The sequence below is a fragment of the Myotis yumanensis genome, unplaced genomic scaffold (assembly GCF_028538775.1).
Source record: "Myotis yumanensis isolate MYYU_CA2020_CCGP unplaced genomic scaffold, mMyoYum1.0.hap1 SCAF_7, whole genome shotgun sequence".
In the NCBI taxonomy this organism is placed as follows: Eukaryota; Metazoa; Chordata; class Mammalia; order Chiroptera; family Vespertilionidae; genus Myotis; species Myotis yumanensis.
The window spans coordinates 70,359,815-70,387,613 of NW_027223758.1; the positions used below are offsets into that span (position 1 = coordinate 70,359,815).

The window sequence follows — 27,799 nt, forward strand, 5'->3', positions numbered from 1 at the left end:
GGCAGATGGGGAAACGGAGACGCAGGCCTCCCCCAGGTCAGACGGCTGGTCAGTGGCAAAGCAGGGATTCAAAGCTGGGCTGCCTGGTTCTAGTGTCTGTGCTCCTAACCACCGCACTGGCACCTACTTTGTAGGGTCGAACAGCATTAAATAAACATGTGTAAACCACTAAACTCAGTCCCTGGTACATAAGTGCTGTATTACTTTTAGTTATGTTTGTGACTCTCCAGCTTATTCTTAGGGCAATCCCGCCGCTCTCATGCTGTCCTTGGAGGTCCAGGAAGCTGCTCTGCACGCGGCACACGCTCAAGTGCATCTTCGGTCTCTCTCCGCCGCTCGGCCCCGGGACCGTGACGCGGCCTGCCCCAGAGAGAGACCCAGACCCATCTGACTGCGGGTCCCCCGCCTCCGCTCACAAAGCGCCCACATCGGACGCGCGCGCTCGGACCCGGGCGCCGCGCGAGGCATCACGGGAGTCTCGCCGCCTGACGTCACCAGGGGGCGCCTGCGCTCGGTTCCGCTGGGAGACTCCGGGTTCCGGCCACCTCCCCGCGGTCTGCTTCTTCCCGGGCGATCCCGCCTGCTCCGCACCCGCGGGGCCACCGTGGCTGGGCAGCCTCCCCTGCGCCTACCGTTGTAGGTCGGGCGGAGGAAGAGAGGCCCGGGGCTGAGCAGGACCAGGGCGGGTGCACCGCCGGCCTCTGACCTGGTGGCGTCGCCCCTGGCCTGGCCCAGAGCCGTGTGGACCCCGTGCCGCCCGGAGCCGAGGCGTGTGGACCCCGTGCCGCCCGGAGCCGAGGCGTGTGGACCCCGTGCCGCCCGGAGCCGAGGCGTGTGGACCCCGTGCCGCCCGGAGCCGAGGCGTGTGGACCCCGTGCCGCCCGGAGCCGAGCCGTGTGGACCCCGTGCCGCCCGGAGCCCGGGCGTGTGGACCCCGTGCCGCCCGGAGCCGAGCCGTGTGGACCCCGTGCCGCTCGGAGCCGAGCCGTCCCCGACGACTCCCGCGAGTCAGCTCCTGGGCAGGCTCCTACCCCCGCAGGTGTCCTTCGCGCTATTTGTCACCTTTTGCACTTCCTAGGAAGTTCATTTCCTTCCTGGATTAGGTTGTGGGCTGCAGGCAGCCCTAGGATGAAACCTGAGTAGGCTTCCTGTTAAAGTTTGGTGTAAGCAAGAATTTTCTTACAAGTGTATTTTTATTATTGTCTCTTAAAGGCAGCGGAAGAAGTTGATAACATGGGCTGGAGAAAGGGGGACGGGATGAAATTCTTTCTCTTCATCCGTTAGTCCGTTTTCAGGTATGACCTAAATTTTTTATTTTAAAATGTTTTAAAATTAAGCATCCCAGTGTCTGGCCAGTCAGTGTACTGTTTATTCTTTACACTTAACCACGTTGTCTTGTGGGTGAAAAGGGGCCACGTGCTAAACTGACCAGCTCAGGGAAGGCCCGCATGGCAGCCTTACAAACTCAGAAACGTAAAAATGTTTTAAATTAAATTTCATGAAGGCATGCATAGAGCTCTAGAACCTTTTACAGAACAGAGTTTAAAACTTTTAATATTTGGTTTTGTAAGTAAGAAGTAACTTAGTAAGAGCCATAGTAAGTCTATGAATCACAAGATACCACAAATGTTCCTCCTTGCTCATGGGGAGAGGAAAGGTTTTGTCACCTACACATATCGTTTCTTGTGTTTCCTCCTCTTTTTGACACTAATGTTTCTCTGACCAGAGAGGTATTGGAGTTCAACAAGTAAAATCTCCAATAGTTATTGTTATGCTGTTATCTGCTAGGACTGGTGCTAACACTTTTTGTTGTTTGTGGTGGGTTTTTTTGTGTGGTTTTTTTTAAAGAATAAAATTGAAACACTTGTTCAAGTCAGTTAACTTTTTTATCTAAAAGTTCACACACATGCCCTAGCTGGTTTGGCTCAGTGGATAGAGCATCGGCCTGCGGACTGAAGGGTCAGTCCCGGTCAAAGGCACATGCTGGGGTTGCAGGCTCCATCCCCAGTAGGGGGCGTGCCGGAGGCAGCTAATCAATGATTTTCATTGCTGTGTCTATCCCTCTCTCTCCTTTCCTCTGTCTGAAATCAATAAAAACATTATTTTTAAAAATAAAGTATACTAAGGTGAAGTATTATATCTGAAATTTAATTTCAAGTGTTCAGTAACAAAAATTTACATGCATAAAGCATACATAGTAGTATGTTAATTTCTAAAAATAGGTGGTGTGTACTGGTGTTTTTTGTACTATTCTTTCCACTTTTCTGGGTGTTTCAATTTTTTCATAAGAAGTTGGGGGAAAACATACATCCTTGCCACAAGTCACCCATAGATGAAAGAAAAATGCCAGCTGACCCGTGGCTGGACAGGCCTTGGCCCTCAGAGCATCTCTCCAGTTAGGAGAGGTGAGTGGGAGAAGCCCCGGGTTAGTAGGCAGGCTGTCAGTGCTTCTTTGCCCCTGGACTCCCCAGGCCTCTGTCCCCTTTGGAAAGTGAAGTTTTGGATTAGATTCAAATAGATCCAAAACGTTCCTTGGTACGTGTTTAGTTATCTATTGCTGCATAGCAGATTACTCCAAATTAATAGCTTAAAACTGTCAATTTATGTCTATGGATTCCGTGGGTTAGGAATTCAGAAAGGTCACAGCAAAGACAGCTTGTCTCTACTCCATGATGTCTGGGGCTTCAGGACAACTCCAAGACTACGGAGACTTGATGCTGGGGGCAGGAAGCACTGGGAGGCTCACCTAGGTAGTCTATCTCAAGTGGCCTCCTATTTCTTGCATGGAGGCCTGTGGCTCTAAAGAACCAGGCAGAAGCTGTACAGCCTTAGAAGACAATGTGTGTCACTTCCATTGGAGTGCCAGATTAAGAGGAGGAAACAAGACCGCACCTCTTGATGGCAAAAGTGTCAAACCCACAGTGTACGAGCATATGGGTTGGGAGATTATCGTTGAGTACATTTTTTTTAATGTGTGGTAAATACTACCTTTCCACAACACTCGCCTGTTCTAGAGCGGCTTGTCTCAGCTGGCTCCCAGATTGTGCCCTCTGAGCAAAGGGCCCCCCCTTCCCCAGCACTTTGTTCCTACTTGGCTACACTGAAAGACCTGCACTAGGGCTGGAGGGTGAGAATGGAAGTCTATGAACAGGGCTTGAACATGACTGAATTACTTGAAATTCTGGATGTGACTTGAACCTTTCTTCCCAAGGTTTTTAGATTTCCAAAAATGTTAATTCCTGGACAGACTATTCTCATAGCTTCAATTATCAACTCCATGTGAACTCAGATCTTGAGACTATATCTTTTCTAAGCCCCAGTTAGGAATTTCCAGCTATTTACTGGCTATATTAATTCATATTATCATCTTAATTGGAATCTTATGTTCAAAACAGTTCAGCCTTCAGAACCCCCATCTTCCAATACTTCCACCAAGCTGTAAGGATCAAAATCTTGCCAATCTGGCCCAGCCAATGTGTCTCAGTGGTTGAGTATCGACCCATGCACCAAGGATGCTGGTTCAATTCTCAGTCAGGGTGCATGCCCAGGTTGCTGACTCAAACCCCAGTGCATACAGGAGGCAGCCGATCAATGTTTCTCTCCCTCTTCCTTTCTTTCTCTAAAAAAAAAAAGAAAGATAAGAAAAAAAATAAAATCAATAAAAACATTTTTTAAAAAAAGAAGAGCCAGCCGGCATGGCTCAGTGTCGACCTATGAACCTGGAGGTCACGGTTTGATTCCCGGTCAGGGCACATGCCCGGGTTGCAGGCTCTATCTCCAGTAGAGGGAGTGCAAGAGGCAGCCAATCAATGAATGATTCTCTCATCATTGATGTTTCTCACCCTCTCTGAAATCAATAAGAATGTTTTTTTTTTTTAATATATTTTATTGATTTTTTACAGAGAGGAAGGGAGAGAGACAGAGAGTCAGAAACATCGATGAGAGAGAAACATCGATCAGCCGCCTCCTGCACATCCCCCACTGAGGATGTGCCCGCAACCCAGGTACATGCCCTTGACCGGAATCGAACCCGGGACCTTTCAGTCCGCAGGCCGACGCTCTATCCACCGGTTTCGGCAATAAGAATGTTTTTAAATAAAATAAAGATAAATCCAGGACTGGAGTTGAAAGAAAAGACTTCAATGCAAGACTATTCCATAAATTATAAAAGTACAGATTTAATCATTTGATTTTAAAAACGGAACATATCTTACATAAGGGTTTTCTAAGTTAGAAATGTCATACCTATCTGGCACTACAGAAGATACACAACTCTTCCACAGTTCATAGAAGAGTAGATGGACAGTTTTGATAAAGGATTGAGGAACAATTGAAAAACAGTTTACAAATAAGGAGGCAGAAAATGCTTCAAGAGGCACGGTCCTCAGAAATTGTCCTGGAATGCAGTTTCATTTGTATCAATGTCATGTTCCTGGATGAGGGAATAAGACATATATTTTAGTATTTCAGGGCAAAGTCTGAAATGTGATCTTTAGAGTTTGGGACTTTGATTAAAGATTCTGAAACATCTTAATTGGGACACATACCAGTAGGTTATCTCTGGCTTTAAACCCAAGAGTCAAGTTTTCACTACCAGGACAGGGCTTTTGACCACTGCCCATCACCCACCATGATAAGTAGGGAGCAAATACCATTGAAGGCGCTGATGCTAAGACCCATCAGAGTTGGCCTTGGGACCTGTCCCTGCCTTGCCACCAGGGTAAGTACTGTTGGGAATCTACCTGAGCCCCCATCCCATGTTTTAGTGCTGAGCAGCTATATCAGCAACTCACCTCTGGATGCCATTTATTTCAGAGCATTGTAAATGCCCACATATTCCATCTGCCCCACTACACATAGATCAGAGACAGCAAGGACTGCATTCATCCTGCTCTCTGACAGCCCCAACATCCAGCACTATGCCTGGCACATATGAGGCGTGCAGTATGAGTACCCAGCAGTGCCAGCCACTGCCACTAAAGGCTCAGACCCTGACTAGTCTTTCCACTCAGCATCTAAATTCCTAACTATATATATGGAGAAAAACAGACTCTCTATACTGCTTTATAGCCCTCCCCCACCCCATTTACTGGATCATGAATGTCTCCCTAAGTCCTAAAACTCTTCAAACATTTTAAATCTTATGGATCACCCTAGGAACAACCTACTAATAATGATTTTTATTCTTGCCCACTGATTATTTTATTCTGTTAAAACAGTGCTGTGCCCTGGCCAGTGTGGTTGAGCATCGTTCCGTGCACTGAGAGGTTGCTGGTTCAATTCCAGGCAGGGCATATGTCTAGGTTTCCGGCTCCATTTCTGGCAGAGGGTGTGCAGGAGGCAGCCAATTAATGTTCTGCTCTCACATCGATGTTTCTCTTTCTCCCTCTCCCTTCCTCTCTTTCTCTCAAAATCAATAAAAACATATATTTTTTAAATTAAGTGCCGCTGCGCTGAGAATCCAGGTGGGTAAATCTATATATATTCAAGATTATTAAGACAAATTCTGAGGATCAGAATTGCTGAGTCAAAAGTATATACATTTTTAGGGCTTTTGAATGATATAAAAAATACCTCAAGAAAAGTGGGACCAATTTATTCTTCCAGCAATAATGCCCACTTAACAACAGTGGTTGGCATTTAATGTTAGAAATCCAGTCAAGGTATAAAAATAAAGGCCAGCTATAATTTCAAAGTCTTGGTCCTTAGTCCAGAGACAGATGGTTTCCAACATAAAGTGCTGACCTCACGTCCTGCTCTATCCTTTGCTCAGTTCTCTCTAGCCACACTGGCAGCACCATTGTTCCTCACACCTGCCAGGCAAAGCCCAGCCACAGGGAGTTTGCACAGGTCTTCCCTCTGCCTGGGACTCTCATCCCCCGCTATCTGCATGGCTAAATCCTTCAAACTTTCACGCCTTTGCTCCAGTATCAGCGTTGTGGTAAGACCTACCCCAGCCGCCCAATCCAATACTGCCACGTTCAGCCCACTGATCCCCTTACGCTGCTCTGCTTTTTTAATAGCATAGCACTTATCTAGCATATTATGTGATGTACTGGGATTGTGTTCACTTAGTAGTTACTTAATACTTGCAGAATGAATGAATGGCATAAAACTCAGTTTATGGATGATACCGACACTCGAAGGACTCCCACATTAGTGGGCCTTCTAGACTCATACCTGGTTCAATTTCTTGAACTCCACCACTTGGAAGAAGATGTGCTCAAGGATATGTTTGGCATCTTGTTGGTCCTTTGGTAGTTTATTGGTTACTCCAAGAATGTCACCACATTTCCTGACATAGAATTCCAGGTCTTCTTCAGTACCTAAGCACAGTTGGGGCAGTTAGATTAACCCTCACCTTCTGCCCCTCCCCAAGTACAAACTTATTGTGATTTAGATACCCCTGTCAGGTTCCTACATCTCTCAAGATCACTCACCTCTTCCTTGGGTAATGTGACCACAGGACACACTGTAAAGGTCTCTGATGCGCTGATTTATAAATTAGGACAAAAGTACGACACTCCTAACTAGAATAAAGCTGGACTGGCTCTGGCTCTCCTATCCCCAGACCCAGCATTCCGACATTACAAAGAACAGCAACCAGTAGGAAATCAAATTACCATTCTCTGAATGAGCAAGGACAATTATGAGAAGGGCACAGGTATTTTAAATAGCATTTATTATGGCAATATTATTGAAAAGGAATTAAGTGGAAATTAAAGAGGAAAACAATCACCCATAATTCCATCATCAGCATATGTTTGTGAAATCATCCCAGCAGCCTCATATTCAAGATGGAAAGCCATTACTGCCCTCCTTACACTGTAATTTCTTTTTTTCCCTGTGACTTCTTTTTTTAAACGTTATGATCGAAATCTAATTTTTTAAATTAAAGTATTCAAACCATACAGCTCTTGTACTACCTCTGTCCCCACCAATACTACCTAGGGTAATTACTGCCACATTATGCCTATATATTTACATATGTGTAAAAATGGGATCAAACTATAATAGCTCTGTAAGTTGCCTTCATCACTTAACCATGTAATATGGAATTCCATGTCAAAGCTTACATCTTTCTTTCAACAGATGTATAATATTCTATTTTTTTTGTATTTTTTTAACCAATCCCCCTACTGATGGCCCAGTAGACTGTTGCCAATTTTTTGAATGCTACAATTAATATCTCTATAGCTATAGCTTTTTCGTTTGGCGATTCTACAAGGGTTTCTGTAGAATAAATTGCTAGAATTGGAAATGCTGGGTCACATCATTACTACTGGTCTATTATTACTACTGGACTAACCACTATGTCTTGCTAATTTTTGATTGCCCAGCACCTACCCACAGTGCCTGGTGCAGAACAGAGATGCAGAATAATTTTCATTTTTGCATACTCCTTTCTAGTCTCTGGGGACATACAGTTGTTGTTCACATCGTTGGGATTCTACTGGACATGTGGTTTTCTATTTTGCTTTCTTAATTTAGGATTCTCACTTAAATTCTATTAGTGTCACTCCCTGGCCTTTATAAACTTCTTTTTTTTTTTTTAATATATTTTATTGATTTTTTACAGAGAGGAAGGGAGAGAGATAGAGAGTTAGAAACATCGATGAGAGAGAAACATCGATCAGCTGCCTCCTGCACATCTCCTACTGGGGATGTGCCCGCAACCCAGGTACATGCCCTTGACCGGAATCGAACCTGGGACCTTTCAGTCCACAGGCCGACGCTCTATCCACTGAGCCAAACCAGTTTCGGCATAAACTTCTTTTATAATGACTGCATATTGTCCCATCGATTGAATGTGGCACAATTTACTACCATTCCCCTGCTAGTGAACACTACAATCATTCCCAACTGTGTTTTATTTTAAGTATGTAATGTAGTCATCTGTATACCTTCATTTATCTCCTGAGAGTCCCAGGAGTGGGGTCTCTGCCTCCAAGTGGTTAAGCTGATGCCTCTCGGCACATGTGTGCAGGCCCATTTCTGTCCTGGAGGCTGTGCACGTCAGGGGGAGCACTGGACTGAGAGTCAGGAGTAGCACTCACCGTCAGCTGTGTGGACTGGGGTCTCATTTCCTCACGTACACGTAAGGTGGGCGTGCTCGATTCTCTCTAGGATCCCTTGGAAGGATCCAATTTGAAGTCTCTCTAATTCTTCTGGCCCTGACTGCATTTTCCTATTTAACTGCTCCTATGTCTAGTATCCTAGATTTGCTATGTGGCAGCCAGGCTCAGAATTCACTCTATGGTCACTAGATAGGTCAAAACTAAGTTCCTACAGGGATTACAGTTGAGACTTTGGCTTCTGCTCAGCACCATGTTCTAATTCACTGAGCTAACTGGCCTGGAAAGAAATTTACATGAAATAAACAAAACTGTAACTTTACTCTCCTGTTCATATTTTGTTCTCCCTAAATAAATGTTAAGTGTTCTCTCACAACATCTCTCAGAAGTTCACAATTAAATAAAACTCACAAAAGAAGACAAACTAAACTTACACTTATTGGTAATCTGAGCAAGCCGTGCCTTCTCCGAGGAGAATGTCTCATCCAGGTCAAACAGCTCCAGTGGAGGAGGTGGCAATTCCCTGAAACTGGGAGGGAAAACCTAAAAGAAATAGGGTCTGTCGTGAAAGAGCGTATCCAAAGCCAACCTGGCAGTGATGAGGCGTAAGGGAAACGAGAGGCCAACTCAGCCTTCCCTGGGATGGACCACCCATCACCCCTTCCTGCCCTCCCCCATCAGACCATATCAAGCAAGACCCATTGTAAACAGCCAAGCAGAGCCAGCTCTAACTACATCGCTAAACTGACCAAGCTGACGTACCAGCACCCACTGACTCCTGTAAGGACACAAAGCTTAAGGCTTATTAGGCTCATGTGTGGTGAACATTTGACTGTACAACTTGTTTCTGATTTAATCAGGAACTCTTTAGGGACAGAAACTGGGGAAGCAGATGTCAATTAGTGTAGGAAGTGCTGAACTTGGAGCCAAATTTTGTAGGTATGAACCAGTGATGTGCTGATAAATGTTTATCAGCTCTCAAAACAAAAGGCCTGATCTACAGCATTTGTGATTTTCTGTGATGTGAATACTTCCACATGGCCAAGCTGAGTAAATGCTGGACTGGAATGTTGGAAAATCACCTTTATGCACATGACTATGCCCTGGGCTGTCAGAACTGTGCTATGAATCTGAGTGCCTGTTGCCTAGAAAGCTGCAGCACAACACTTTTCCTCTTTTTTACCTCAAAATCCTCACATATGCCCTCCAACCCCACAAGATGAAAAATGTTTAACAGCAAAAAATGTCTATGTCCTTGATTTCTCCGTTGGGAACTATACCAAATAAAAGTCTCTGCAGAATGCTAGTAGATTTGGTTACTGTGCATGGTTAGAGCCAGAGAAATGATCCTCCATGAGGAGCGGCACAAATAGCATATGGAGGATCCACAGGAGGCCCCGGCTGCCAAGGGAAGGGCAAACAGTGGGCTTCTGTAGTGGGATCCCCCGAGCACACCCACTTACCGCTGGCTGAAGGGCAGGCAGCGGCGTCTCAAACTGAGGTTGGATGAGCTGGAGAGGTTCATGTTTCACGTTGAGCTGTTCATAAGCCCTGTGTTAACAATAAAGAAAAGCAGGATCAAGATGAGAGACAGTGTGCGGAGAACATCTATGATCGTGTGGTGCTCTCCATCAGATGGGCGGTTCAGCACTTCTGCAGAAAAAGTGTGTGTTCTTACACGTGATGCACTAATCCTTTCGTGACTCTCCTCTACAGCATCATCGAGTACGACTTCATTGAGAAGCGAAAGGGAAAGTTTTATATCAGGCTTCTCCTAGTAGACTTTTCATTGTTACCCAATGAACACTGATTCTTTTAACTCACTGTTTCCTTGTTTGTTTTTTGTTTGTATTTTTAATAATGCACCTGGTTTTTTTTTTCTTTTACTTGATTTCACAGAGGAAGGGAGAGGGAGAGAGAGATAGAAACATCAATGATGAGTCATTAATCGGCTGACTCCTGCACACCCCACACTGGGGATTGAGCCCGCAACCCGGACATGTGCCCTGACCGGGAATCAAATCATGACCTCCTGGTTCACAGGTCAACACTCAACCACTGAGCCATGCTGGCCAGGCCTTATTTGTTTTGACCATCAGCAAACAGTACTCAAATCTGAAGTCTGCATCTAGTAACTGAACAGATCTGTATGACATCCACATCTGTGTGCTCATTCACTCAACAAATACTTACTGAATGTGCAGGCAGTTTTAGTCACCAGGAGTATAGCAACAGTGAAAACAGATATTAAGAGCCCTGGCCGGCTCACTTGGTTGAGTGTCGTCCCATGCACTAAGAAGTTGCCAGTTCAATTCCGGTTGGTTCGGTCTCCGGAAGGCAACTGATAGATGCTCTCTCACATCCATGTCTCTCTCTCTCTCTCTCTCTCTCTCTCTCTCTCTCTCTCTCTCTCTCTCTCCTCTCCCTCCCTCCCTCCTTCTCTTCCTTTCCCTCTCTTTCTCAAATCAATAAATAAAAATAAATAAATAAAACCAGGGAAGACCGAGGAAAAACCAGAACAAGTTGATCACCCTAAAAGGCTGATACAGCACCTGAAACACAGTAAGGGCTAACAACGGCTAGCCGTTCCCTCTGTGTCAGCACCCCTACCCCAATATCCCAGCCCTCTCTGTCAACCTCATCATAGACCTGAGAATGTGTTTTGCATACACATTTGTTGTGACCCTAACCTCCCTCCCCAGGCTCATGTTTTTAAACCAAACAGAATGAAGTGCAGTGCAGCCCAGAGGGCCACAGGTACTGACTTGATGACCTTGGAGAGGGAGGTGACATCCAGCTGGTAAATGGACAGGTCAAAGAGGGTGGTGAAGTCCCGTGGGTTCTCATCACCCTCTTGGAGGCACACTCGAAGCATCTCTGACAGGGTGGCTGTGTCAGGTAGCATCATGTAGTCGGAAATCTGAAAGCCACAAGAGGGTTCCTTTCATCAGGGTAGAAAGATTTTAATCTGTCAAGTCTCCAATGTCTCAGGTCTAAATCTGTAATTTTATAATCTCTTGCCAAGAGATTTCACCATTCCTGACCACTGACAACACCCTTAAATAAGCCACTCTGAGTCACTTCACTCAACCCCAATGCTGGCTAAATCCACCTCTCCAATTACACATGCTGGTATTCACGTCACTGGACACAGCTGGAGAAACCCACACCATGCTGACTGGTCTGCTTTTAATTTCATGATCACTGACCTTGAGTGCTCAGCAATCAATAATATTCCCCTAGTCCAGGGGTGGGGAACATCCAGCCCGCAGGCCGTATAAAACCCGCAAAATCAGGCATTGGGGGTGAGTTCATTAAATGTTTGATCGAATACAGCAGGCTAATTTTTAAGTTGATAATTTTGTATGGCCCGTCAATGATGTCATAAATATCCAAACGGCCCTTGGCAGAAAAAAGTTTCCCTACCCCTGCCCTAGTCCATTCACTTCCCATATCCTACAGTTTCCTTTTGTCACTTCAACCATCTAAAGTGATTTTTCCTTTCTTAATGTTAGCCAATGACCTTATTTTCTATTTCAGTGAGAAAACAGGCAATCACAAAAGAAAGTCCACAAGCTTCCACTGCATCTACCCACCCACCAGCATCTGGGCCATACACTTTGCTTTTTCTCCTGTTACATGTACAAACCCCTATGATCTCAGATCAGACAACCTCCCCCTCCCCCCCCCCCCCCGCCACCCCCTTGCATGGACACAGACCCCAGCCCTTCTCACACCTAACCAAGGACATGCCTAATGATGACACATGCTGTGTGCTGGAAACAGTAAAAGACCAAGAAAACTTAAATGTCCATCAATGGGAGATTGGCAAAATATACTATATACAAACAATGAAAACACAGTCTTAAAAAACAGGACTAAACTAACAAAAGCTCTTTATGTATAAATATGGGAACATCTCCAAGACAGGTTGGTAATTTTGAAAAGTAATGTGCTATTAGTGTATATACACATTCGAAAAACTGCTAAGATTGCCATCACTGCGGATGGCAAAGAAGACTGTTTAAAGCAAAGAAGACTGTTTATTGCATATGCTTTTGAACTCCAAACTATGTGACTGTATTATCTACTCAAAAATTAATTTAAATTTAAATAAATGCATGCTGGCAACAAGAGCTATTCCTTATGCCCTTTGAGCTGCATTTAGCCTTGATTCTAACAAGGCCAACTTGGTAACAGTTTGAAAATCGGTCCTCTGAAGTCACGCAACATACTGTCCCACATTCTCCAGCGCCAGCACTAGAGGAGCCACGCCTGAGCACTACAGAAATAAGTCAGGACAAACAGGCTCACTTTTCCCCTATATTCCAAGGGTCCAAGTCTCCCCCAATCCTCAAACTTTTTTGTAGACAAGAAACAAGGAAGGAGCATACAAGTAACTGCTCTTCTCCATAACACGGGTCTATTTTAGAAGCTCCAACCCTCTAATGTGACAGTGGTTGAAGGTGAGAGGAGTAACAAGAGCCCGGCAATGGGCCCGGGAATCCCAAAGGTCCGAAGGCTGATTCTTGTCTCTGCACAGAGACCTGCTACAAACTCCTACTTCCGAAAAGCATCAAGGCCTTAAGTGTCCAGACAGAAACTTAAGAGTGCTTCTCAGACCACTGGTTTTCATGACTTCCTGGCAGCTTTTGAGGTTAAAACTTGTTATGTAAATTTCTTCAACTATTTATCGAGCCACCATTTTATTTGATTAAATATTTGAAATTGAGCTATATTATCTGGGGTTGAAACCCATTTGGCTGTAACAAGATTTGACCGAAAACCATAGGAAGTTCAGGTTCTCAGGATGTCTTACTTCGCAATGCTACTGGATCCAGCCTTTTACTTTCCGAAGCCTTCAAACTCGAAGGACAGTTTTCACCAGGCCTCACACCTGGAATACACATTAACCTGCATGGTTTTAGAGGAAGGCTTCACGACACTATTCCTCTGGCTTCCTGTTGGCATGTCCCCTCAGAACCAGTCCAGTGTCACATGTGAATAACAGAGAAGAGACACAGGCTCCGCAATCAAGCTGACGTGGGCATTAATAATGGCCTGGCCAAGTACTAATCTCAGTGGGGAGCTTCAAGAATTTAGTTGCTTCAGTTTCCTCAGCTGGAAAACAGGAGTGACGGAAACTGAGCAGGAGCAAGGTGGCCGCCAAGAATGGGAGTGGATGCAACATCTCGGGGCTGCGTCCCTTGACCTACGACCCTCTAACTAGGGTTGGCAGCTGCCAACGATCCATCCACTCAGAGTTGGGTCCTGTGAGATCTGAAAAGCGAATTCCTGGGTGCACCCCAATTCTTTTATCTTGGGGGCTTACATCACTTTTCAGGAGGAATCTAAGCTAACTAGCCATGCACTTACTGTTTCCGTGTAAGGGAGTATCAGACATGGGGCTCTCCTGCTTCCTAACCCGAGTCAGCTCCTGGGGGGCCATGTCCTCAGCTGAGGGTGGAGGCAATCGGGACGCATTTCTGACTGCCTTCTGCCCACCTCCACTCCACACCCAGGAACTCATTTTCCTGACATTTTGAGGTTAAGGTACAGAGAACAACTGTAGAATGAGTGGACTGAATCAGGAGACCTGGGCTTGGATCCTGGCTCCACACGTGCTTGAAATCTGAGCACACTGTAATCTTACAGAATTTTAGATTCTTCATCTATAAAATGAGTTTAACACCATCTACCTCCCAGGGCTATTTCGAGGCTTAGATCAGATGGTTTATGTGGAAGTATATGATATACAGTAATTACAAAAGTTAAAAACAATGTCTTGTAGAGATCTATAGCACCTTTCACATCTTCTAATTTAACAAGTCTATTTACATCTATGAACTTAGGCCTCACAATCACACTGAGAGGCAAACATCACAGGTATTAGTGTCCCCTAAAAATCAGAATGAAAAAAAGGACAAAATAACCTGCTGAAGGCCCAAGGACTGGTGGTGAAGGCTACTGGTGCCCAGTCCAGTGCTGGTTTTACCACTGGTCCTAAGACTGGTATTATAATACCTTTAGGACTTTTATTGCCAAAGGCCACAAAATCATAGTTTAAAACTTCAATTCAGATGATTCTTGTTTCTTTCATGAAAAAAATATTTTTATATCCTTCATATTTCTGAAAGAAGTATTTCTCTACAGATACTGATTTTGAAAATTTGAACCAGGCACCATATTTTAAAATTCCAATTATTATATACATATAGAGGCTCCCATGCCAATAAATTCTATAATTATGTAATTTGATTTACTATTTTTTTTACAACACAGCCTTCATCTCCCCAACAAGCATCACTTCCTGCCATCTGTCTTACAGACAAGGTAAGAGATCTATTCCCTTCGTACTGTTAGAAGTGGTGCTGAGAAGGTGGACTCCATTTTCATTTAAAAGTCTTTTTAATGATTCACAACCTCCTACCTCTGGGTCCTCAGCATCAATCTGGTTTAGATGAATGTCTTCTGTTGTAAGCCATTGGAAAACAACATCCTGTATTTAAAAAAAAATAAGCCAGAATTAAACACTTGGTTATTTGAGAAAGCCAAAGACAGGAATAGAGAATTCAATCAATAAAGAAAAATTAATAATAGGAAAAAGACTGAACCAGTGATTCAAATGAGAGTACCACCTTCCTCTTTGTGAAATCATATAAAAACTTAAGTTTTCCTCACTGTAATGCCACTTTTATTATCGGAAATTTATTGTTTATCTTAGGGCGTTCTATCCTCTAACCACAAGCCAGATTTGATAAAACGTGTTCTCAGTCCCAAAGCAATCCCTGTTTAATGTGCTGAAAGTCTGCACTTAAATCAGAGAATATACCTAGATCTCCCCAGACTGTCTAGTGACAATGGAACTTCATGTGGATTCCACAGAATCAACCACTTAATTCATCTCCCAACACCTAGAGTCCTGAAGGCCTCAAGTCTCCAAGGCTGAAGGATTGCATTTCATTAGTGGAAAATGGGAGTTTCTTCCTTTGGGAAGTGTCACTGGAATCACATCAATGGACACCTGGGCACGCAGTCTGTCACCCTTCACAGGTCTCCTTCACACTATTCTGAAGCAGCTGCCATACCTGTACCTCATTCCCCACATCCATCAGTGACCCCTCCTAGCCCTGGATGATATGCTCAGTGGTTAAAGTGTTGGCCGTGCACTGAAGGGTCACAGGTTGGGTTCCTGGTCAAGGGCACATACCTGGGTTGCAGGTTCAATCCCTGGCCCCAGTCAGGGTGTGTGCTGGAGGCAACCAATCAATGTCTCTCTCTCACATCAATGTTTCTCTCTCTCTCTCCCCTTCTCCCTCCCTCCCTTCCTCTCTCTCTAAACATCATGGAAAAAATATCTTCACATGAGGATTAACAAAATAAATAAATACCCCCTCCTAAATACTGCTTGTGCCTGCTAGCCCCCTCACCTCATTCAGGACCTCCCTCAGGTCCTGTCTCCTCTTACCTGGCTGACTCCACCAGCCTCAGAACTGGCCCCAGGCTGCCTCCTCCTTTCCACTTTCCATATGCCTTACCGAGGGGTCTTTCTAAAACTCAGATCTGACTATACTCAAGGCTGCTCAACACCTTGCAAGGGCGCCTGAGGCTTTCTGCAGAAAGTTCAAGCTCCTGAACTTTATACATGAGACCCTGACTGGGCCTGTTCCCAACCACTTCCCCAGATCGGCTCCCACTCTACGCTGGCATGCTTAGAAACACTCGCCGCTTCCTTCTGGATTTCCTTCTTGGTCTCTCACGCTCTCTCTCTTTCTCTCTCACTGCATTATACAGTCTCAAAGTAGAGACTATGCCTGACTCAACCTCGTATTCTTAGTGCATGGCACAAAATGGACTCTGAACAGCTGGTTTTATTTTTTTTTTTTTTTATTTATTTTTTTTTAAATATATTTTATTGATTTTTTACAGAGAGGAAGGGAGAGAGATAGAGAGTTAGAAACATCGATGAGAGAGAAACATCGACCAGCTGCCTCCTGCACATCTCCCACTGGGGATGTGCCCGCAACCCAGGTATATGCCCTTGACCGGAATCGAACCTGGGACCTTTCAGTCCGCAGGCCGACGCTCTATCCACTGAGCCAAACCGGTTTCGGCTGAACAGCTGGTTTTAAAAGAAAAGATGAATTGGTATTTTTTTAAATGACATGAAAATCATATTTATACATTATACGTTAATGTGATGAAAGGGAAAAGCTTACCATGATTTTGCTATTTTCTTCTTTATCCAAATATTGGTCACTAAACATGTGACATGAGCCCAGCACTGCCAGCTTCCCACCTTGGTTCTGCAAATGACAAAGCAGCATCAGACATCAGGATCCCAAAATGCACTGCATGCACCCCACCTATCATCAGAATTATGTAAGCAACTATCTTGTATACAAATAAGTGCCAATTCTCATCAGGATTTCAACAGTCTAGAAATATTAACTATGATAATAACCACATTCCAATCTGCTTCTCATTTTAGATGCTTATATTGGACTTTAACAAAAAACACTGTGAATTGGTTCTATAGCATTTCCCACTGTTATCTTATAAAGATCATAACCTCAAAGAAAAAAAAAGATAAATCCAAAGAGAGTTCAAGACATTTTCAAGTAACAAAAATAGTATTAGTTAACTAAGATCCAAGCTAGAAAACTAAGCCATGAGCATGAAAAATTCACAACAGAAATGAAAAAATTTCAATATTAATAATTTTAAACAAATCAAAATAAAGTATTTTTGACTATTAGATTAATAAATGTGTCAAAATGACTAAAAACAGTGTTGATCAGGTTTCAGTTCTTTCATACGATGTTGCTAAAATTCTCAATATATTCAACAAAGCAGTCTGAAATATACAAAAACTTATGCACTATTTTACAGTTATAATCACAAAAAAATTAGAAATAAACCCATTTGCCCTGGCCGGGTAGCTCAGCTGGTTAGAGTGTTGTCCCAATACAACAAGGTTGCGGGTCATAATCCCTGGTTGGGGCACATACAGGAGGCAACCAATCAATGTTTCTCTCTCACATTGATGTTTCTCTCTTTCTCTCTTTCAAAAAAAATCAATAAGCATATCCTCAGGTGAGGCTAAAAAAATTTTTTTAATTAAAAAGAAGTTATCATAGAGATAGCCTCATGCTATAGCGGAAAGCTTTGGATTTAGAATGATAAAAGCTTGCTCCATCAATTATCCCCATAAGTAAAGTGTAGATCATTGAAATGCCACTTTGCAGGACTGTTGAGCAGACCAATGAGAAAATTCTGTATATGAAACCCCTCTAGAAACAGTAGCTTTTACTACTTCAATAATAAAAGAACATATCCACTCATGTCTAGGAAAGGCTATACCTTGGAGTGATAGAAAGCCAGAATGGGTCTGTTCAGTGGAAAACAGACAGAACCCGTGGACAGAACAGCAACTGCTGGTTTCATGACACTCAATGTGGCACCAAAAGGATATACAAAGGTGAGAGCCCTGTAAAACATTAAAGAAACATTCCAATTTTAAAAAATAATGAATAAAAACTTTGTGAAGATAATTTCAGCCTGGCCGGCGTGGCTCAGTGGTTGATCATTACCTATGAACTAGGAGGCGGTCACAGTTCAATTCCTGGTCAGGGCACATGCCTGGGCTGCAGGTTCAATCCCCAGTAGGGGCCATGCAGAAGGTAGCCAATCAATGATTCTCTCTCGTCATTGATGTTTCTATCTCTCTCCCCCTCTCCCTTCCTCTCTGAAATTAATAAAAATATTTTTTTAGATAATTTCAGTGTTTCTTCAGTAATTCATCCTCAAACACAAAATATCCTCTAAGCTTTGATTTGTTAACACAAAAATTAATATAATTCTAGCTGCCAGGTTAATAAAGCACATTAAGAAATATGAATGTAAATTTACAATTTACAATAATGTGCAAAGGACTATAACTAGAAGAACTAAAGTAGCCCCTGTGGAGGGGGAGGAAGAGGAAGCCTCATCTAAGAACTGAACCGAGTTCCACATGAGCCTGCTCTGTACAACGTCGCAGAGGTAAACATTTCCCTCTCCCTGACAGATCTGACTGGTGCTCTCTCTAAGAATGACTGTCCAGCATTAGAAGAGTGTGCTACCAATTGAGCGCTTACATGAACAGAGCATGCATCTACCCCACTGAACACTTCTACACAGACTGTCCTAACAGGGACTTAGGGTATCTCAAGTGAATCAGTCTGACTTGGGCAACGTACTCATGGAAAGGGAGTGGGGTGGGAGGGGAAGGAGGATGCAGATCCTGGGGTAAGGCCAACCGATATAGAAGGGGCAGGGTTCTACTGAAAGAAAGCTGGAGCTCTGCAAAGGTAGTTGTTTGAAGGAAGTGCTCTCAGAATGAAGAAAAGCAGCAATGTTAAAACCAAAGCATAAAGTTAGATACTTGGGGGCTTGGGGGGCATGAGGAGTCTCCTATTAAGAGTTTAATTTATGCCCTGTTAGTTGGAGTGTCGTCCCATACACCAAAAGGTTACAGGTTTGATTCTGGGTCAGGGTACATATCTAGTTTGTTGTGAGGATTAAATGAGATAATATATGCCTGTCACATTGCAAGTGCTTCATAAATTAGATATTATTAAAGCAAAATATTCTAAATTACCTATATGTTCTATAATAAGAGATTAGACAAGTTCAGATAAATCCAATTTTATCTAGTCATTAAAAATTTTTATGTATGAAAAAATATCTAGAAATCTAAATACCATACTGTTAAGACACATTATCTTTGGCATAGATTTACAGTAAAGGACTTCTATTTTGTTTCAGAAGAATTCTTTTTTTCTTTTTTTACAAATTCCTTTAGTATTATACCGGCTTCTGCTTTTTTTATATATATATTCCATATTATCTTGTATTAGTTTCAGGTAAACAGCATAGTGTTTGGACAATCATATTATTTGAACCATTCAAAAAGCTCTTCATTTTGAAAAAGAAAACTCTGTAGAATGACAAAGGCGTCACCTTCAGGTGCCTCAGAAAACACACTCACTGGGCATTGTTTCCACTGCTCTCCTCATCAATGATTCCAGGCACAGCCTTCCCTGCAGCTCGGCTAATCTCCCTTGAAGAAAAATATGAAAACAATTTAGGAATTTCACCCTCCATTCAGCAGTAGCATAAACTAGATGTGAGGACTTTGCAGAGTTGTTCAAGACACAATTCTTTTTTTTTTTTTTTTTTTTTTCATAATCCAAGCTTTATTTAATCTTTTTTTTTTTTTTTTTTATTTTCCTCTTAAAGTATTACAAAGGGTATTACATAAGTATCCTTTTTCCCCCCCCCCGCCCTTGACAGACCACTACCCTCCCTTACCCCCCAGTGCAAGACACAATTCTTAATAACTAAAGGTATACACCCATTACACATCTATACCTCTTTTGGGAAACTTGCAAAAGTTAACATTGAAGTATAAGGATCAGTTCCTGTTTCTTGAGACCCGAGGGAGGGGTCCATATACTAAACCCACATTCTAGACTAGCATTCTAGACTCTGTATCATCAGAGCCGGCAGAGTACCTGCCACGTAACAAGTTCAAGTGTGGAATCATTTTGCATATAGGGAAAAGCTCACAGAGGGACCTGATGTTGTTCCCCTCAGGCACTCATTTCCCACTTCCCTAAAGCCCCTAATTTATGTTTTCAGAGACAATGGATCAGAAAGAACTGACTTCATCCCGGGCTCCAGGGCTGGAGAACATGAGTTAGCTATGCCATCAGGACATTCTATGCCCTCTGCCACAGTGACCAGCCTGGATGTGCATGTGGCCTAGGCCAGCTCAAACAGGGCAAATGTCAGAACTATTCTTGATGGGAATGCTGGAGCTCAGGCACACGCTCTTTCTCCAGATGGTGTGGCAAGCGGAGCTGAATCTGAGAACTGTTAAAACTTCAGCCCACACACTCAGGAGAGCAGATCCAACAGACTCGCAGAGAAATGGAATTGGAACCCTGAAGACATCATGTATTTTCCGTTAATCCATGTCCAAAATTTGCCTATTTCTGAGCTTTTCAATTGCATGAAACAATAGTCTCTTTAGTGCTTAATCCCATTTGAATAGGGTTTTCTTTTGCTTGCAACGGAATGTATTCTACTGACAAAAAGGGTGCTCTAGTCGGTGTTTCTCAGTGGTTAGTGTGTCGCCCCCTCTCACTGAAGGGTTGGGGATTCGATTCCAGGTCAAGGGTTTGCTCCCCGCCTCTGGTTGGGGCGAGTGCAGTAGGCAACCAGTCAATGTGTCTCTCTCACATCAATGTTTCTCTCTCCCTCCCTCCCTCCCTTCCTCTTTCCCTTCTACTCTCTCTGAAAAGCATGGAACTTTAAAGTATCCTCAGGTGAGGATTAATAAAATAAAATAAAAAATGAATAAATAAAATAAAAACTGACAAAGGGTGAATGTTTAGTAAGGTTTCAAAAGATGGGAGGAATATAAATTGATGGATGAGAAGTAATACAGTAAATAAATTATGATACAATAAAATGAAATAAAACAAAAGGGAAAGAGAAAAAAGGGCCAGTGAAATGAATGTGGGAGAAGAGATGAGGGAAGATTCATGTAGGAAAGATGAGAGTCATTTATAAAGACATTTCTGCTTTCAACATGCTTACCTATTCAAGACTCCATTGGAAACTAGAGCTTCTTTAGGATGGAAGTACTTATAATATACATTTCTAACCACAGCATCTTTAAGGGGAAAAGACAGGAAGGCACATTTCAGATTAGAAGTAAGTTTGATATTACTAGTAAAGATGCTTAAAACTTTGATCTGAAAGGGATCCTGAAACTCTGTTCCACTCCCTCTCACTTTATAAACAGAGGAAGCCCAGGCCCAGAAGGTTCAGACTGCCAGTGAGGCCAGAATGCTAGACCATGTACCCTCACAGCCCAGGCGTTTTTCCATTGTACTATTCGGCCCAGAGGGTTGCAACTGGAATAATAAATAGGAAATGACTGCCTCTATTAAATTAATAATAATAATTACCATTATTAACCATGATTCCATATTCTTCAAGGAGAAAGTTAATATTGGTGTCAAATCTGGATTCCCCACCCTCTCCTAGCATCACAAGGATATCTCCACCGCCGTCAAGGTATTTCTTCAGGACCTCAAACTACACAAAGGAAAAAAACAATCTGTGAATATACCCAAAAAACTTTGGTCCACAATTCTATGAATAAGATCTTAACTACCTGAAAAATAAACACTTCAAATCTATAAGGCACCTAAATATAAATGTATATAATATAAAATTTACTTTCCTCATAGAATTTCCAAGCTTGTCTTTAAACATAAAGCTCAAAAATACTCAAACTAAAGTGACATTTTCCAAGTTGACAAGCAAACCAAAAGTGGGAAACTATTAGCTAAAGGAAGCTCACCGGTCTCTCACTCAGCAACATCCCTGGTTTCTACTTATTAGATGCCAATTGCACCTACCCGCTCCCGACAACCCAAAATGTCTCAGATATTGCCAAATGTCCCCAGGCACTGGTCGCTGACCCTCTCTCTGGATACTCTCACTTTCCTGAGGCTGCTTGCTCCTTGGCAAGGACCTGGTCACTGCTGTCTGTCTTCCCTAGGTGGAGAAGGGAGGTGGTGGGGGAGAAAATATACTAGAGTTAGGCCAAAGCCCAACAAATAAAGTTATTCTTTTGCAGGCCATTACCAGCTGCGTAACCACCTCCCCCAGGGTCTCACTGGGAAGGGTAGCTGGTCACCTCCATATTCCCAATGGTCATTCCTACTCCTCTCAATTCACCTGATGAAGCAGTTACCTCTTCATGCCCTTCCTGGATGAGGTGGCCTTGCAATCAGGTTGAGAAAAAAAGAACAACAGAAATGCTCCCCTGTGGACTCCTCTCTGGCCCCACCCAATATAAGAACAGGAGACTTGGTCTGCCTCAGACTAAGGACCACACTGGCCCCACCCTAGCTTCACCTCCCCGCTCCCCACAGCCCTCCCTGGGCACCAAGGCACTTTTCCAAGTCCCTGTGGGAAAGGCTCTTGCTGTGTTGTGGGTTTTTTGGTTTTTTTTAATTGTGGTAAAATACATATAAGATTTACCATCTTAACCATTTTATTTTTTTAAAATATATTTTATTGATTTTTTACAGAGAGGAAGGGAGAGGGATAGAGAGTTAGAAACATTGATGAGAGAGAAACATCGATCAGCTGCCTCCTGCACACCTCCCACTGGGGATGCGCCCGCAACCAAGGTACATGCCCTTGACCGGAATTGAACCTGGGACCCTTGAGTCCGCAGGCCGACGCTCTATTCACTGAGCCAAACCAGTCAGGGCCATCTTAACCATTTTAAATGTACAGTTCAGTAGTATTAAATATATTCACATTGCTGTGCATCCAATCTACAGAACTCTTCATCTCACAAAATTAAAACTCTACATCCATTAAACAGCAACTCCACACTTCCCTCCCCCATACCCCAACCCCTGACAACTAGCATTGTAATTTTCTCTCTATGAATCTGACTACTCTAGATACATCACATAAATGGGATTATAAAGTATTTGTCTTTTTGTGTCTGGCTTATTTCACTTAGCATAACATTCTCAATATTCATTCATGCTGTAGCATGTATCAGAATTGCCTTCCTTTTTAAGGCTGAATAATACATCATTGTAAGTATAGACCACATTTTGTTTATTCATTCATCTGTTGATAGACACTTGGGTTGCTTCCACCTTTTGGCTAGTGTGCATTATATAAACATGGGTGTGCAAGTAACTAACTCTTTGAGAGCCTGCTTTCAATTCTTTTGGATATATGTATATCCAGAAGTATGACTGCTGGATCATAGGATAATTCTATTTTTAATTTTGAGGAACCACCATACTTTTTCCATACTGTTTGAGGCTGCACCGTTTTACATTTTCACCAACAGTGCACAAGGGTTCCAATTTCTCTACATCTTTGCCAACACTTGTTATTTGTGTTCTGGGTTTTACATTTATCATTCTTTGTTTATTCCATGAAATAAAATAATTTAAAATGGAATTTTCCTATTTTCAAAGCAAAATAATGGCAAAGAAGTGTGACTAATATTTAATGAGCCTACAGTACGTGTCTGCCACTTTTCGTGCATTATCTCATTTAACCATCACAATTCGATCAAAAAGAAGATGACGCCAAAACCGGTTTGGCTCGGTGGATGGAGCGTCGGCCTGCGGACTGAGGGGTCCCGGGTTCGATTCCGGTCAAGGGCATGTACCTTGGTTGTGGGCACATCCCCAGTGGGGGGTGTGCAGGAGGCAGCTGATTGGTGTTTCTCTCTCATCGATGTTTCTAACTCTCTATCTCTCTCCTTTCCTCTCTGTAAAAAATCAATAAAATATATTTTTAAAAAAAAGAAGATGACGTCAGTACCTGAAGGCAACACAGTAAGTGGTAAATAAGAGTTTAAATCCAGAATTTCAGAGCCCAGGCTCCTAACCATTTCATTATATTTTTTCTTTATAAATATATTTATTTTATTTTATTATTTTTTTAAAGGGTATTTCTTACCTCAGCTGCAGTAAATTTTTCCCTTGGCCCAGCTGTAATCCACAGTTTCACACCAATTAACTTCTCAGATGTGATTTCATCTTTTAAGCTACAAATATGATTTTAAAAGCAAGTGTTAGATCCATAATTAAACCAATTTATGTCATTTTAGCCTCTAGACTTTATGGACCCAGGGGCCACCAAGGCCTGGAAATAACGGGAGTTAGAGGTGGCACTCCAGCCTCCCCCACAGTGAGAATCTCCACTACGAGCTGGCACCAGAGCCATCGCCTCTGCTCAGATGCTTCCTCTAAGCCACATTAAACTGTGCCAGAGCAGAAAGAACCCTCCCACTGCTAATGCAATCACATCTACCATTAGCTTGTATGACTACATATCCTTACCCACTAAAAAAAACAACACACCCCAAAAAGAGAAATATTTTCATTTTTCCTTTCTCTAAATTGAAGTATAACCTAAGTTAAAATATGGAGAACACCTCTAACATCTTAAAAAGTTGTATATGTATAATTAGAATAATTTTTTGTGATTTGGGGGATAACTTAGTAATATGCTAACTGCCAATTTTCAAGAAATGCTTTAATAATTTATTTACTTCTGAATGATCCTTAAATTGAGCTCTTCCCACCTAAACAATCTGGCCTATATAAGAAAATGAAAAATTTCAGTTTTAGCAGCAGGTTATTATTATTTGGAAGGGAAAACAATCCACAAGATCACCTCTGAATCTTCCAATTGCTCCGAAGTCTCTTCTGCATCGATTTATAGCCATTGTTGGTGGTAAATAGTTCCTTTTTGTATGCATTGAAAAGAATGGTGCTCCGAAGCTCCTTCTCCATGGTTACCTATGGAAAAAAGAAGGGATCAGAAAAAGAAAAACAATAACCAACAGTCCAAAAGAAAGACCCCAAAAGAAACAAAGGCGTCTACTTCTAATTTAATGAGAAAGGGTAGGAAGCTGCAACATACCTATGAAATCTCTGCAATTCTCAAAGGTTGAGAGTGAAACGCATAGCTGCAGAAACCTACGGCCAACCCTGGTGACCTCGTGTCTCTTGCCTTGGCCTTCCCACCGGCCTACTCACATGGCCCTGCCCTGCCCTCACCCTATCCCTGTGGGAGACCATGATTCCTTACTGCTCACTACTGTTAACTATAAGGTATAGTCTTATTTTTCCTTTTCTTTTTTTTTTACATTAAGTTTATTGGGGTGACATTGGTCAACATGGAGGTATAGTCTTCTAGATTCTTTTTATACATTCATTAACTTGTAGTTTTATTTATAAAATAGGATTTTATCATATGCACTATTTTACAACACACTTTTTTCACTAAACTCTGTATTTTTTCGCATCTTTCCATGTTGGTACTTAGGGATCTTTAAAAAAAAAAAAACAACACAACTGCACAGTATTCCATTTTATAGATATACCATAATTAAACTAGTTATATACAAATTGACATTTTTCCCCCAAAATTTAGCTAGTAAAACAATATTACCAATCACCTTTGAACATGATGCTTTTGTGCACTTTCCACATTTGTAGAATAAATTCCTACCTATTGAATGGCTAAGTAAAATGCCCTACAAAAATTTGTTACTTTTACTTCCACTAATACTAATACTATTTCTAATCCTTTTTATCTCTTCTAATAAGATAGGCACCCCATATAGTTTTAATTAGCACTTTAAAATTAGTGAGATAGCCATTTTTTACTGTTTATACTGGCCACTTGTATTTCTTCTGATTTCCTTGTGCATATACTCACCTTATTTTTCTGTTGGGTTTAATATTTTTCTAACTGATCATTAAACAAATACTTTCACAAATTTGTCTTTAAACGTAGCTTATAGGAAGGAGCTTTCTTTGTTTGATTTGGTGAAATTTTGCAGGCCATACAGAAGGTTTTAAATTTTAGAGTCAAAAGTATTAATCTTTTCCTTTCTTGCTTCCGAATTGCATGACCTAATTAGAAGAATTTTTGCCATGCTAAGGTTATGAATACACCTGACAATGCTTTTTTCCCATACTTGCATGTCATTTTTTAAAATGTAAATGCTGAGACCCTGGCTGGGTTGCTCAATCGGTTAGAACATCCCCCCCGATATGCCAAAATTGTGGTTAGATCTCCAGTCAGGGCACATACAAGCAACCAATGAATGCATAAATAAGTGGAACAACAAATCAATCCCTCTCCCTTCCTCTCTCTCTAAAATCAATCAATAAAAAAATAATGGTCCATTTGGAATTTATTTCGATGAAAATAAATTGGTACTTTTTACTAGAAAGCTGCCCGACACCTATCGAACTTCTCAATGCTGATTTTTTTTTTAAATATATTTTATTGATTTTTTTACAGAGAAGAAGGGAGAGGGATAGAGAGTCAGAAACATTGATGAGAGAGATCAATCAGCTGCCTCCTGCACGCCCCCCACCGGGGATGTGCCCACAACCAGGGTACATGCCCTTGACCGGAATCGAACCCGGGATCCTTGAGTCCGCAGGCTGACGCTCTATCCACTGAGCCAAACCGGTACGGCTCAATGCTGATTTTTAAAAAAATATATTTTTATTGATTTCAGAGAGGAAGGGAGAGGGAGAGAGAAATAGAAACATCAATGATGAGAGAGAATCATTGATCAGCTGCCTCGCACACACCCCCTACTGGGGATTGAGCCCGCAAACCCGGCACGTGCCCTTGACCGGAAACGAACCTGGGACCTTTCAGTCCGCAGACTGATGCTCTATCCACTGAGCCAAACCAGCTAGGGCTTGATGCTGATTTAAAACATCACCTTGACTATACAATAAATCACTATAAATATCTGGATCTTATTCTGAATTCTATACATTCTACCTGCCTGTAGTTCCTGCTCAGTTCCATACTATTTTAATTACTACAGCTTTATAATCCTTCCTATATAATAAAAGGCTAATATGCAAATCAACCAAACGGTGGAACAGCTGGTTGCTATGACATGCACTGACCACTAAGGGCAGAGGCTCAATGCAGGAGCTGCCCCTGGTGGTCAGCGCACTCCCACCGGGGGAACAGAAGCCCTGAGCCAGGCTCATGGCTGGCAAGGGCAGTGGCTGTGGCCGGAGCCTCTCCCCCCTCCATGGCAGTGCTAAGGATGTCCAACTGCTGGCCTAGCGGGCAGGCCTAATCTGTCAGTCGGACATACCCCGAGGGCTCCCGTGCTTCGAGAGGGCACAGGACGGGCTGAGGGGAACCCCCCACCAACAGTGCATGAATCTGGTGCACTGGGCCTCTAGTTATGTTATAATTTCTGGTGATACGGTAGAGCTAATCCCCCTTATTACTTTTTTTTTAAATTTTCGGTATTTACATACACCTTATTACTCTTAATTTTTAGATTTTCCTGGCTAGTCTCACATATTTACTTTTGCAGTTTAACTCTAAAATCATTTTGTCAGATTTTTTTAAATGCCCCCATGAACCCACCACAGCTATCTTTTCCTGTTTCATTCCATCCCTGTGCATGCTTGGTTTTTGTGTGTATCTACAACATCGTACTCTGCTTTCTCCAGCTTCCCACAGGAAAAGTCTTCGTGATTAGGTTAATGGTTGCATGGCTATGTCATAATGAACTGAACCACCGCCCTCATGGGCATCTTTTCAATTCCGTGCCAGCACAGATACCACTGGAATTTACATATGTCTACCTCTGCCATTATTTTTGTTGCAGGGCAGATTCCTAAGAGCGGGATTCCTAGGAAAAGGGGACGGGGCCAATATGTTACGAGTCCTTGTCCAACGCTTTCACACTCTGCAGGACCAATGAAAACCCGCGCGGCCGGAGGCGACGGAGACTCGAGCCCAGTCCAGGGTCGGGGATTCAGGCCTACATCGTGCCCAGTTTACTTTACGCCAGGGGGTCTCTATTTTCCATAAGACCGGCCCCGTGGCCCCGAGGACGGCGCCAGGCCGCCCCAACGCCCCGGCTGGCCCGTCACGGTCGGAGCTCTTCTTACCTGAGGCCCGGGGACCACCATCTTCACCTGACGCCGCCCAGCATCCCGCCGCCAGGTATCCAAGGCCTCTTAGCAACAGCGGAGGCCGAGGGCGCGCTGAGATGGCGTGGACCGGGCGTGGCGTACCGCGTAGCCACGTGATGACGACAGAACGGAAGACGC

At 42.9% G+C, this 27,799-nt stretch overlaps 1 protein-coding gene and 1 long non-coding RNA gene across 2 annotated transcripts; one reads left to right on the forward strand and one right to left on the reverse strand.

Annotated features, from left to right (window-relative positions):
- The first annotated feature begins 573 nt into the window (after positions 1 to 573).
- Positions 574 to 20,368, forward strand: LOC139014138 (uncharacterized). The gene is made up of 3 exons (XR_011472195.1): positions 574 to 1,295; positions 14,358 to 14,408; positions 19,761 to 20,368. It is a non-coding gene; the product is annotated as an uncharacterized lncRNA (long non-coding RNA).
- Positions 4,159 to 27,756, reverse strand: IFT52 (intraflagellar transport 52). The gene is made up of 14 exons (XM_070420915.1): positions 27,638 to 27,756; positions 24,360 to 24,484; positions 23,640 to 23,727; positions 21,098 to 21,227; positions 20,724 to 20,799; positions 19,108 to 19,179; positions 17,439 to 17,565; positions 16,295 to 16,381; positions 14,506 to 14,574; positions 10,841 to 10,995; positions 9,539 to 9,626; positions 8,510 to 8,618; positions 6,181 to 6,326; positions 4,159 to 4,432 (listed from the first exon to the last, which is right to left on the reverse strand). The coding sequence occupies exons 1-14, from the start codon at positions 27,656 to 27,658 to the stop codon at positions 4,385 to 4,387; spliced, it is 1,341 nt and encodes a 446-aa protein (XP_070277016.1). The 5' UTR covers positions 27,659 to 27,756; the 3' UTR covers positions 4,159 to 4,384.
- Positions 27,757 to 27,799: the final 43 nt, after the last annotated feature.